The sequence below is a fragment of the Chiroxiphia lanceolata genome, chromosome 2, assembly GCF_009829145.1.
Source record: "Chiroxiphia lanceolata isolate bChiLan1 chromosome 2, bChiLan1.pri, whole genome shotgun sequence".
NCBI lineage: Eukaryota > Metazoa > Chordata > Aves > Passeriformes > Pipridae > Chiroxiphia > Chiroxiphia lanceolata.
Window position 1 is genome coordinate 109,196,186 of NC_045638.1, and position 13,118 is coordinate 109,209,303.

Here is a 13,118-nt window from a genome sequence, read left to right on the forward strand (position 1 = left end):
ACAAAAAAGCAGTGACCAGGCTTCAAAAATTAACCTAATCTCCAAGTGTCATTTTCAAATATTCAGCAATGACAAAATAGAAAAATGTGAATGTTTTACAATGAAAATCAGGACCAGACATAACTTTAAATAAGGTTGTTCTTATGGGAAATATACTTTAGTCACTCTTAATTCTTCAGATTTCAAAGTGTCCCTTATGTATCATAAAGGATGAGCTGGTTTCAAAACAGGATAAATAACAAAAATAGGACAACTTTTAAAAGTGCTTTTTCTTCTGTGCTACAATCTCACTCTACTAAGTATTTTAAGACATCTATTAACATATTTTTTCATTAAAAATGTGGTAGTAAAATGAATGCATCATGGATAGTGAGTTTTTCAAATCAAATTAAACCAGTAAATATTTTCCAAAAACCCTTTAAGCACATTATGTTAAAACATTTTCTCTTTAACCTTTTACCATTGTTAAGTGAAATATTACTCATAAAACCTAAGGTTTTAAAACAAGTTACTACCTTTACAACCTAACTAAAAAAAAAAAAAACAAAAAACAAAACCCTTTATTAGTTGTGTCATTACCTTTATTCCATGTAATATTTCAGTTAGTATCTTGACTTGTTGATCCGAATACTTCATTTGGCTTTTCTGGTTAAAAGACAGCAATGTTTTGATTTTTGAAAAAACAAATGCATTTGGAAAGTAAATTATGTAGTGCCATGAAGACACTTTTATGCTATTTTTACCTTGCTGAAAAACACGTTAGCACTGCAGTTATATCAGTTTCAGATAGACAGATATAGTAAAAAAAAAAAAAATCAGATGAGGTAAATACATTAAAATAATGATTTTACCCTAAAATAGCTTAAATGCACATTTCAATTCTTGTCCAGTTTATTTTTCTTTCCATTGAATTAAAATCTTAATAGGCTTGCAGTTCCCAGGGTGTCCATGAATGGTAATATTTTTTAATCTTCAAAATTGCTAAGCAGGTAAATACAGACTCAATAGTAATATAGTGTAACACTAAATACACACATACACATGAATATCTATGTAACAGCACATGAATATAAAACACTGCATACAAAGATATGTATATATACATGAATTAGGAAGAAAATTTCCTCTGTTACTGATTAATACACTGTTATTAAAGGAAACAAAACCCCAGAAATCCTTCTCATTCTTATGCTACACTCAGGCTTTTCTGCATCTGACATTTCAAAAATACTCATTAACAGCCTCTTTACTGTTTGGAGTCTTATTCATACATAATAACAAGTTGAAAACTTTGAGACAGAATGATTTTATTGTCCTTTGAATTTCCTCTCTCTCTCATGTCACAGTAGGGATCTAAGTACATATGCAGCTGCTGCACCTCACCTGCAAAAGAGGTGAGAGGGTTTTTGTTTTTTTTTTTGAATGTCTCTAAACTGTCACAGCCTTAAAAAAGAATTAATGGGGACAGTCTTCATTGCATGTTACACCATCAGAGGCAGAATAAGACAACTAATTGCCTTGAAAGCAATGCAAAACTTAAGGTTGTAGTATTTATTCCAGTGGACCTCACAGAAATTGTAATAGTAACAGGTAATACAGTGCCAAGAGATCTGTAGCATCAGACAAGCATAAAAGAAGTCAGAACACACACAGTACCTCCAGGGGAATTCCCATAACCTCAGGAGAACATGCTAAATTTTTACTGAGCAGCTTAGTCTGAATAATAAAAGTCGAAGAGGGCCATAATGCTACAAAATCCCTTACTGAATGGAATTAGCTCATGTAATATTTAAAAAAACCCATAGCTGTCTCCTACATTGAGTCATACAGTGATTTTTAGTAATACAAAAGTGTTGTTTCAGAATAATGAAAATTTAGGTATCCAACCTACACACCAGTTTAGCTATCAAACATATGGCTTGGCTTCTGCAGTTACACTTCGCCCCCCTCACTGAAAAGGAGCTGCAGCTTGGCACAGTTTATTTGTCTGCAGGTTAGCTTAGACGTACCAATACTATTCTAATACTGTTTTATGACAACTTAATTACGGTGCTTATTCAAATATCTCACCTTTAGCCTTCTTACTTTGGCTGCAATGTGCACATTTACAGGTATAACCAAAAGCAGCAGTGCAACACCTGCCAGGACTGAGGGGCCAAGTTCCTTCCAGAGGAAGACGACAGCCACGATGATCTGAAAAGGTACTGACCACAACTGGTTCATGGTGACAGCCATCTCCAGGAGCTGCTGAGCATCTGCTGACATCAGGTTAACAATTTGCCCAGTTGTATAGTTTTGTCGTGAGGAATTTGCTAAAGTTAAGGCCTGCAACCGGAAAATACAGAGGTCACATTGCTAAGAGGACAATAACTGGAGCAAAGCTGAACTTGGTGAAACAGACTTGCAACTCTTTAGAGCACCACGGCCAAAAGAGGGCTCAGAAAGCCTCAGCTTTGGCCTGGCTTAGAATCTCCCAGTGCAGGCACCAGCATCAACAGGCTTCACAGCAAGCACAGGTATCATTCCAGCACGGCAGGCAGATACCACAAGTCCCCTGTGTCTTGGGACTGACACCCAGATAAACTCACACACACATGCTCTCACTCCCTGTTAATGCCTCACATTTTTCCACTGTCTCACCTCCAACTCCTGCATGCAACAAGACAGTGCTGCAGCAGCTCATTCCACCATCCACCCCACGTGTCAAATACAGCCCTGACCTGACATTCACTAATCAGCTCTACTCAGAGAAAGATACTGTATCTCTACTCTGTGAGAAAACTTCCCAGAAGATATGCCTACTCCAACTGAAGTCTCTATTCTCCTGCCCATGACCTGATGCACTGACACACCTTGACATGTGACTTGAGAGAATTAACTCCTTTATTGAACTCATTTGCAAGTTACCAGTAAAATTCTGTGTACTGGTTCAAAAAATACCTGAGAAGTCTACATCAAAAAATCAGTTTGATTCTTCAAAAAGAGACTGTATTTTAAATTAACGAAGACAGTGATTTAGTTCTGATTTTGGTTATTTCCTTCCTTAACTTATGCTTAATAGTTAAATACTGCAGTAAAAATACCCACGTACCATGTTTATAACAAAATAAACTAAAGGTGCAGCCCTGAGAAACCAGCCTTATCTCAAATCCTTCGTAATAACAGGACAATAAACGTTTTTAACTTTAGCAGATCAGACAACGTCTTTTACTTCTGCATTTGCATCTCTTGTAGGTAACGCTCTGCATCTTATTAAATCAGCTAATGCTCAGTGGATTAAGCTACAGATAGATTTCCACAGTGGTGGAAACATCTGAAAACCAACGAAACTACTGGGTATTCAACTCAAAAGCAATTTCACTAAAATCAGGGGAAATTGTAACCTCGAAAGGAGACAGAGTGGCAAAGTTCACCTTCTCAAATCCACTGCTACTATATAGCAACAACCGTGATCATTTATACCTTTACTTTTTCCCAGACATCCAACCTAAACAGTTGGCTCATGCCATTCAGTAAATTTGGGAAATTAACTCATAACCAAAATAGAATGCAGTTTCTACATCTATCTCCAATATCATGTCTGTACATGTGGCTGACAAGAAGTATGTAATTTCAGGATCAGAGTCTTACAACAGAAATGCTGCTGAAATTCCAAATTATTATAAATAAACAACCATCAAAAAATAACCTCAGTCTGTTATCCTGTCACCAAGTGTATCTCATCCTGTGTTTTGATCAGGCTGGTAAGCACACTGTCTTTGAACACTATGGGTATGTTTTAGGTTTTGTTTTGAAAGAGAGGTAGAAGAACACATGATTACCTTTTTGTATATCAGGCCGACAACTGCAGTCTTGATTCTGACTGCAGTAAGTATGTTGTTACGTTGGTATAACTGACGGAGAAGAGTTTGAGAGAGGACTACAAAAAACAGGGCAACAGCATAGCCACAACCCCTCCAACACGAGCTAGGCTGACTTTCACTGGCCATTATCATTGCTCTGAAAATGAAAGAAAATGAATTTTAAATTCTACCCATTAAGTCAACAGCCAACAATAAAAAGAGTAAACTGAGATACTGGCAACTTGTTTAATTGATGCTATTTTGGGTTCAGATATGGTGGAAGGTCACAACAAAATACGATAAAAATGGCAGGTTTTAGCTGTGTTTTTCAATTTGTTAGCTTAGAAGCAATTCTCACATATAAATCTAGACATGTGCTATTGCTAACTTCTCCGAAAATGGAGTATAAACAAAGAATAAAAGAAAATAATTTCATAAAAGAAAAAAAAGAAAAAAATAATTAGATATTTGTACTCGGAAAGGTTGCGACTACCAAACATGAAAGTGAGATAGAAAAATACTCTAGAGGAAAATTCCGATTTTTGTGTTATTAAAAGATTATTTTAAATAACCATCGGCCATGATATCTTCAAACAGATTTTATAGTCAACTATTTTGTTCACGATTACACTGATTCAGGGTATAGTTTGAAGGTTAATGATAATTCTCTTCATTAAGCCTTTTCTTTATAAACACCCAAGTGTTTGATCAATTCTTAACACCTCTGTGGTAAGCACAATTTCTAAAAACCACTTGGTACCAATCTCACTGGAACTTCATGGTACAAACAATATGATAGTAGAATAATTGCAGTTTTCATTAAATGCTGAAGCTCTCTATATATTTATATATTTGAGTTTTTTTAAAAGTAGAGGTGGAAAAACAATGACAAAAAAGCAGGAAGGTTTGGTATACTTGTAGTCCCTTGATTTTTTACTTATGCATACAAACTACTTACATACAATATTGTGGAACCTCTGTTGGTTTTGTCTCTTCTTTAGCTATAAAATTTCTGATTCCTTTGACCTTTCCCCCGTTAAATCATTTTTAGGTAATTATGGAGGGGGAAGATAAAATCTTTACACATCTAAGCTGTTGTTTAGTTTGGTTTTGATACTGGTAACCCTTTAACTTTATTATTACTGTTGCTCTTTGAAAATAAAGTAAAACACATGAAAAACTCACTTCATTATTTGTGGACTCATAAAAGCCAGAACGTCAGCTACAACTTTCAGAAGTGCAGCTTTAATGAATAAATACTGAAATGTTTGCCATAATGGCAAAATCAAAGACGGTTTATGGAAACTTGTTTTCTTCAATAGCAATCTTTGGATGTAAGAAGCCTGAAAGATTACAAAAACATATACAGAATTAAGAGAAAAAATATTTTTGAACTTCACTCACATTACAATATAAAATATGTAATATTAAAGTGTCCATCTAACACCATAATAATGACAACAGGATTTTTTTTTTTCAGATTAGTCAGATAATAAAAACAGTTTCTGAATTTAAAATTATCCTTATTGGCAAATACTTTCTACTCCAGTAGAAAGGGTTTGGGGATTTATATCATCAGTGGAAAGAAGGGCAAATGCACAAATAGCTAAGAAAAACACTGATGAGATGCAATAAGATGAGACTCTGGAGGACTCATCAGTAAAAAAGCAAAAGCCACACTCTTACTGGACTTACAGGTGAGGTCCTCATCATGGATAAACTTCCTAACATTACAGAGCTTGGAACTACACTGGAACTGCATTGAAACTACAACAACAAAATAGCAACTGTGACTGAAACTGTCAAGGATTTACATAATAATGTAAATATCTGTAAAACTCAATATTGTTGAAATTAAAGAAAACTGAAGCCTGGTTTGTATGTTCTGTAAGCCAGTGTCTAGAAATAAACAAGCTGCTCATAGACTCTTCTGCTATCTGAAATACAGATGCAAAGATAAGACATAGGGAAACAGAGAAGTTCAGAGAGAAATGAGTTGGACAGTTTGGTAATACAGGAATTCATCAACAAATAAAAGTCACTGTACATTCCAGTCACAGTAGATTCCTCATCACTTGAAATGTTGAAATGTAACAGGATATCATTCTAAGAGGTAGGTTTGAAAATTCTACAGCCACACTAGAGATCACTGATCCCAACACCGAGGGGCCTCTGTGCCCTACAAGATGTAGGCTCTTCAATAAACAAGATTTTTGAAATCTTCTCCAGCTTCCAGACTCCTTAACTTTGGAAAAAGATACTACCTATTGTCAGAATTATAGGTACCATTAATCCTGTGGTAGACTTCTGGATTTCTTTTCTCCATTGCTTTTCAAACTTAGGACACACACTGTATGGGGAATCACTTTCATTGAGTTCAAACAGGTCCTCCCTTTCCAATGGCTTCTTGTAGCCTGTAGATGTCACTCTGAAAGAAAGTAATTAATTTAGATAGCTTGAAATACAACAGACAAAACAAGCAGAACTAATAATTCAAAAAGATAATTATATATTTTTGTGTACATAAATAAACTCTATAATTAAAATACTATATGTAATCCTATAAAAGCCACAGGCTAAATAGTGGAACATATTTACAGTTACCTTCAATACACTGAAATTCATCTGAACTAAGGAGAACCCAAGCAGATTGTCACATCTGAACCTTTGTACCTCAGAATCTGTCTACATTTCTGATCCTGTATTTCTTTAAAGAAAAATACACTACTTCATAAGCAGACATGTGTAGTATCATTCTCCACTTACTATTCTGATCTGGAATGAAATGCCATTTCTATCACAGGAGTGCGTCATCACTGAATTCCAGGATCCTTTAGGTTGGAAAAAACCCTAAGATGATCTTCACAGTCAACCTAACAGCACCAAGTCTACCATTAAAGGATGTCTCTAAGTGCCACGTCTACACATCTTTTGAATACCTCCAGGGATGGTGACTCTTGCTGTGACTCCTCTTTAAGCAAGATAACAACATTAAACTACTGAGTTTCAGCGCAAGTACAATGGAAGTTTCCTTACAGCAGACCTTCAGCTGCTGAAATTTTGTTTTAACAAAGTGCTCTTAATCACTTAAGTGTCAACAAAAACTAAAACTGGTCTTAAGAATGTCAGTGGCAGCTCTCATGCTTTCCAGCTGGTGAGGATCTCCCTCTCTGAAGGCTGCAACACAAGCAGTGTCCATCTCCTCATGTGTGTCCTCCCAGTGTGCATCATTCCTGTGCCCCTCAGTGCCAGTGCTGGCCTTGGGGCTACTGTGTGTGCTACTGTGCTTATCACAGGACACAAAACAAGACTCAGAAATGCTTTTTTGGAGGTTGAGAAATTCTGGTGGGGGTGGACCTCACTAACCCCAGGGGCCACGCAATCATCTACTGAAGGTGTAACCTTAATACAAAGTGAATTTGTCTTAAGCATGATAAATTAAGGCAAAAATTAACACAGTCTCCCACTAAAAGAACCAGTTTTTGAGACAGGTGAGGGAAGCAGACTGATTGGTACTCGAGTGGGAACTGTTGTTCAAGAATTCTGCATAATGCATCACAATTCTAAAACTCACTGCTGCCAGAGGATAAACAGACCTACTAAACCATAACCTTCAGAATGCCTGATTTCTAAGGAAACATAACATAGGATTACAGGTTTATTATGCAAAAATAAATTTGAGACTTCCTCATTTTGATTGCAAGCACTTAAGGTGAGAACATATGAGCCATAATTTATCCTGTTTAAGAGGGAACATATCTAATGTTCACAATATGAATTTAACTGCAACTAGATACTTTATAGCTAAGTAACTAAAATCCTTTTTTAGTTTTTTTTTTCTTCTCTTCTTTTGTTAAACATTGTGAAACTGGTTAAAATATACAAAGGACAGCCTAGCTTGAAAATTTGGGCAAACACCGTAATACAAAGAACACATAAATGTCATACAGAAGCACTCAGTAAGCCGCACAACTTCTTAGAAAAACTGAAAAATTGTATTTACGGTGTAGAATGTAAGGGCTGGTGAAAAACAAAGGTGAACTCCTATAATTTCAACAAGGCCAGAGTTCAAGGGAATACTCTGAATCCTTGAAACAATCTGATGTTTTGTCTCATCTTATTAACAGCAAATATAATTTCCAGTTTTTCCTTTAAATTACAAATATTGAATAAAGCAAGAAATATGTTTTATCCCACTTTTGGATTTTTGAAGTGTGTATGTCTGACTCAAGCCATTTTCCAAGAAAAAAATAATGTTAAAAATTAGTAACGGTCACAAAACATAACATACGAAATTGTTTGAAATAACACTCAAAATATTAAGTGACAGGAAGCTGCGTGATTTGATGGAGTTGAGCTTTCAGTTCCTATTTTTGGTGGAAAATTTCCCAAGAAGCAGAGAGACTTCCTATTCTATGTGAGCAGGTGAGCTACAGTTATAACTTGCGACCTACCATAAAAGAGGGAGGAAAATGAGCATGAAACTGGCTACTTGGAAAACACCTTACATGCACTACTGAATATTTGTTTCTGGAGATCTAGATAGTTGTATCACCACATGGAGTATAAAGGAAATCTTATTTGTATGCTGCCATACTTTGCACAGACAGGTAATAAATAAAAAAGGATAACAAATAAAGAAGGATAGCTTAATCTGGCCTTTTATATCCCATTGTCTAAAAGTATGGGACAAGACCAATGTGACAAGAACAATGTGCTTAGTTTTCAAAATATGTTTTAAATAATGCCATTAGATAATGTATAAAATGACTGTTACTACGTATAAACAATATAGATTTGAATACGACCTCTACATGTTGTCAACTTTGATTTTTGTACAAAAATTTAACAGCAATCTCAGGCTCAAGACAGAATGATATTGTGGAAAGTAAGGGCACAGTCTTCAATTGTCTGAGCATCAATGAACAGTAACAAGCAGTTTATTAAATTCTCACCTGCTAAACCAGGAATATGTTAATTTACTGAAGAAAAAAGCATTCTCTTCAGTGTTGTATTTCTGTTTAAAAAAAGAACATGGGAAAAAGTATCAATGATGCTTGAAAGAATGAAGAAAAAGTTGTTTTTTTGTTTTTTTATTCCTTTACTAAACACGTAGTTTCCAGAAGATATTTAGTTCCGACCTATAATAAGGCCTGTACATACACTTTTTTTGCCTGTCACCTTCTTGCACCAATACACTCTAACACAAGGTATGAAGACATCTACAGTCTCATGAATTAACACAAATTAACTGGCTGTAAGAGGATATTAGCCACCACTTTAGCTTGATCTCATACATATCCTAGAGTAACATCACACTAACAGTAAAGCGCAGGAGCTGGACTTGGTGATCCTTATGGGTCCCTTCCAACTTGATGATCCTTATGGGTCTCTTCCAACCTGACATGTTGGTCCATCCCGCGTGTGAAACAAGCAAACCTTCCCTAAATCTTGATGGTTAAAGTCCTGTGGGGTTTTTTTCCCCCCCCATTTGAAAACACAGCTATTAATAGCTATCAACTGCTAAAACCTAAAGGACAGCAGGCTCCTTTCAGACACTAAGAGATGACGCACTGCTAACATGTACCCATAAATGAGAAGAGTATGAGCCTTGTGCACTGTTGCCAATTTCATAGTGAGCTGGAGATAAGTGTAACAAAGGAAAACAAATACGAGCTCTCCCATATTTCATGACGAATGTTTATCCACACCCAGGAATGACTCCAGCACACCCAGGGAGTGAATTCTGCCCCTCGGCAATTACCTCCTTAAATAACTCCTGACCAAGGACGCAGGTGCAGCCCTTTCGGGCAGGTGCCGTGGGACGCCCACCGACACAACTGGGAGCTGCCCGGGGCTCCTCTGGCGCTTTCCACAAAATTTTTTCTTGTGCTTTCAGTAAAAAGCCGAATGATTACACGATAACCCGAGAAAAAAAGCACGCGACAACGAGTCCCCCTCCAACGAACACGAATCTGCTGGTGCAGCACGGATTCAAACCCTTGTCACAAGCATTCCCTGCTTAAATCCTGCGCCTATTCCTGTCTGTGGCAAAGCTCCATCCAAAGGACACACCCCCCAGGACGCATCAGCTGCGTTTTCTGGGCACAGCCCCGGCAGGAATCCCACCCGAGATCCCAGCGGGTTCGCGGCGGCCGAGGGAGGCGGTGGCCGCTCGGGGTCCCCCCGCAGCGCCGAGAACCCCCTCCCCGCCTGGACCCCGCGCCAGCCCCGTCACCTCCGTGCCCGTGGGGCTCATCCGCTCGTAGGAGACGCCCCGCTTCCCTCGGAAGGCTGCCATAGCTCCCACAGCTGCCCTGGATCCGACAGCAGCCGCCGCACCCGCCGGAGAAATGAAGGAGAGAGCGGGGAGGGCGGGGCTGCCGCTGGCTCGGCATCAGCATCAGCATCATCCGGTCCCGCGGCCGGGATTCCAGCCCAAGCGTCTTGTCACTGAACTCATAAAACCCCTCCTTACTGGGCCCTGGTGACCTGTGACAGCACCCGAGGGAATGGTATGAAGCTGTGTCAGTGGAGGTTTAGGCTGGATACTAGGAAAAGGTTCTGCGCCAAGAGGGTGGTTGAGCGCTGGACTAGGCTCTCTCCAGGGAAGTGGTCACAGCACCAGGCCTGACAGAGTTAAAGGAGCGTTTGGACAACACTCTCAGGCACAGGGTGGGATTCTGCTGTCCTGTACAGGGCCAGGAGCTGGACTCAATAATCCTGATGGCTCCCTTCCAACTCAGCATATTCTATGATTCTATGCATAACACATTTCGAAAACAATATGAACCTTTAACATTCCTTTTTGAATAAAATTTCAAAGATGAACATTTCCCTCAAATAAAAATAGAAAACAAAAAAGATGAATCCAGTTATCCAGTATGTGTCTTTTTCTTGGCTTAGCACTGCTTGTGGGTTTGGCCATCCTCTCTTTGTCTCCTTTTGTTATCTTCAGTACTAATGTCATTGTCACAATTTAGCCATTTTCTCATTCTTTCAGGGGGTCTTTCATTCACCAGATGCACTTCATATTCACTTGAATATGGAAGGGCCAATTCAGGGGGAGTCTGTGCAGTCTTAACATTTGAAGCTTGATTCTGATAGAGAGAAGGGGATAAATTTGAAAGCATTGGTTGAGTCATCTGATAATAAACAAACTGTTGACTCAATGGACTCTATTCTGTGTGCTGCTGTGCTAAAAAAGGGTGTATCTAGAGAAACAGAAACAGAAACTTGAGTTGTTAACTCTGTGAAGAGGAAGTTCTGAAGAGTTTAATTTTTCATGCATTAAGGCTAATACAATTAAAAGACTGACAAACTATAAAATAGCACAGAATGTTTGAAAATAAAACTGATCTATTTTATTATAACTGGCATAGTTGGAAAAAGGAGACAATTTTTTCATGGCAAAGTTAGAACAGAGACATAATCTGATTTAAGATTAAACTGCCAGTTAGTTATTCCTTGTGTAAGGTAACCAAAGGTAGCCTCATCTCCTCTGATGGTGAGATTGATGGGGAGATAGACAACAGGTTAGCAAAGGCGTATAATGCTTTCAGAAAACTCCATAAAAGAGTATGGCATAATAAACACTTGAAGAAAAGTACAAAGATCAGTGTTTACAGAGCCATAGTGCTGTCTACTCTCTTATATGGATCTGAATCATGGGTCATTTACCGCCACCACCTGCGTCTCCTAGAACACTTCCATCAACGCTGTCTCTGTACAGTCCTAGACATCCACTGGTCAGATTATGTGACTAATACGTCTGTTCTAGAACAAGCAGCAGTCACAAGTATTGAGGTCATGTTACTGAGAACGCAGCTGTGCTGGGCAGGGCACATCTCCAGGATGAATGATCACCGCCTCCCTAAGATCTTGCTTTTTGGTGAACTTGCCACTGGCTGCCACATGAGAGGAACCCCAAAGAGGAGATACAAGGATTCCCTGAAACAACATCTCAGCCTTGGCCATATTGATCATCATAACTGGTCTACTCTGGCCTCCAATCAGGAGATCTGGAGACACACCATCTATAACGCAGCTGTCTCCTTTGAGAACGCACGCAGGATCACTCTTGAGGAGAAAAGACAACGCAGAAAGAACCGTGTCTTGCAGCATATACCACCTAAGGAGTCTTTCTGCTGTGCCTTTTGCAGTTGGACATGCCTGTCTTGTACTGGCCTTTTTAGCCACCAGCGTGGGTAGAGACCTTTCCCAAATCTTCGTTCGCGAAGCCCAGACATGATGAAGGTAACCAAACACGGCATTCCTTTCATTTCTTCATCTATGTATTGTATAAACATATTTAACTTCAGTGCCTATAGTTAGTGCAAAGGCATGTATATCTGCAAGTTTTTAAACCTGGTTTAACCAATTTTAAAGTCAATGTGGAGCAAGGCATTCCAACAAGGTATAGTGGGTTTATAGGTTTGAACTTGGAACAACACAGCAGGTGGCCAGCTTATTCCTACAGTCCATAGGGTACCAAATGCATACACCATACATAGTCCAAATATAGAAATAGGTCAGAAAAGAGCGATGTGTGAGTGGGTGTGAGCCCTGTGGGAGGACTTCAACATTTTAAGGCACTCTATTCAATTTTACATTGCAGGGTTTCCCTTGCTGACAGGAGGAAAATATTGTTGTTGTCAGGCCTAGCAGCGGAAGCATGAATTACACAGAAACACAGCCCTGGGAAGAAGTGTGTGTGCCACAGAGTATTTCTTTCTCCTCCAAGTGAAACTGAAAGCAAGCAGTGGAGAACTAGCAGGAAACCACAAAACCATGTGAAAACAGGGCTGGGAAACTGTGCTCCCTAGGGAGCCACCCTAGGGAGCAGGCGGGTGCTGCTGCTGCTGGAGTACGGATGGGTGGCAGATGCTTCCGAAACCTTTAGAGCCTTCAAGTGTTTCAGTCATCAGCATGGTAAAGTATTACGGCTGTTACTAATAAAATACACATGTACAGTGTTGGATGTTGTACATTTCTCAATAATTAGAAGTTACTGGAATGTGATTTCTCTCTTTAAAGCTGAAGTTACACCTACCTTATAACCCACGGCTGCATGCTTGCTACAAACAGGTTTCAAGCACATGCACATATGCAACATTTATTATATATTTTTTAAGTGTTATTTTACAAAGGAGTGCATTTTCAGTAATCCTCCTGATGACAACAATGTGAAAAATAATTATTAAATAATTTATTTTCCAGTATGTAGATGGTGTCTTTTGCCTTGGTGCCCATATTTTCTAATGGATGATTAACTAT

The 13,118-nt window shown here is 38.6% G+C and overlaps 1 protein-coding gene across 3 annotated transcripts in view; it reads right to left on the reverse strand.

Moving 5' to 3' along the window:
- LOC116783137 (multidrug resistance-associated protein 1-like) overlaps positions 1 to 10,208 on the reverse strand; it is a 32,450-nt gene extending 22,242 nt beyond the window's left edge. Inside the window, exons 1-7 of one of the 3 annotated variants that reach the window (XM_032680434.1) lie at positions 10,081 to 10,208; positions 8,798 to 8,859; positions 6,129 to 6,270; positions 5,028 to 5,185; positions 3,822 to 3,999; positions 2,071 to 2,325; positions 580 to 645 (exon numbers count right to left, since the gene is read on the reverse strand). In XM_032680434.1, coding sequence (XP_032536325.1) covers positions 580 to 645; positions 2,071 to 2,325; positions 3,822 to 3,999; positions 5,028 to 5,185; positions 6,129 to 6,270; positions 8,798 to 8,859; positions 10,081 to 10,143 — 924 coding nt within the window. In that variant the 5' untranslated portion in view covers positions 10,144 to 10,208. The remainder of the gene's footprint in view (positions 1 to 579; positions 646 to 2,070; positions 2,326 to 3,821; positions 4,000 to 5,027; positions 5,186 to 6,128; positions 6,271 to 8,797; positions 8,860 to 10,080) is intronic. The other 2 variants (XM_032680435.1, XM_032680437.1) reach the window with 2 other exon arrangements.
- Between the last annotated feature and the right edge of the window lie 2,910 nt (positions 10,209 to 13,118).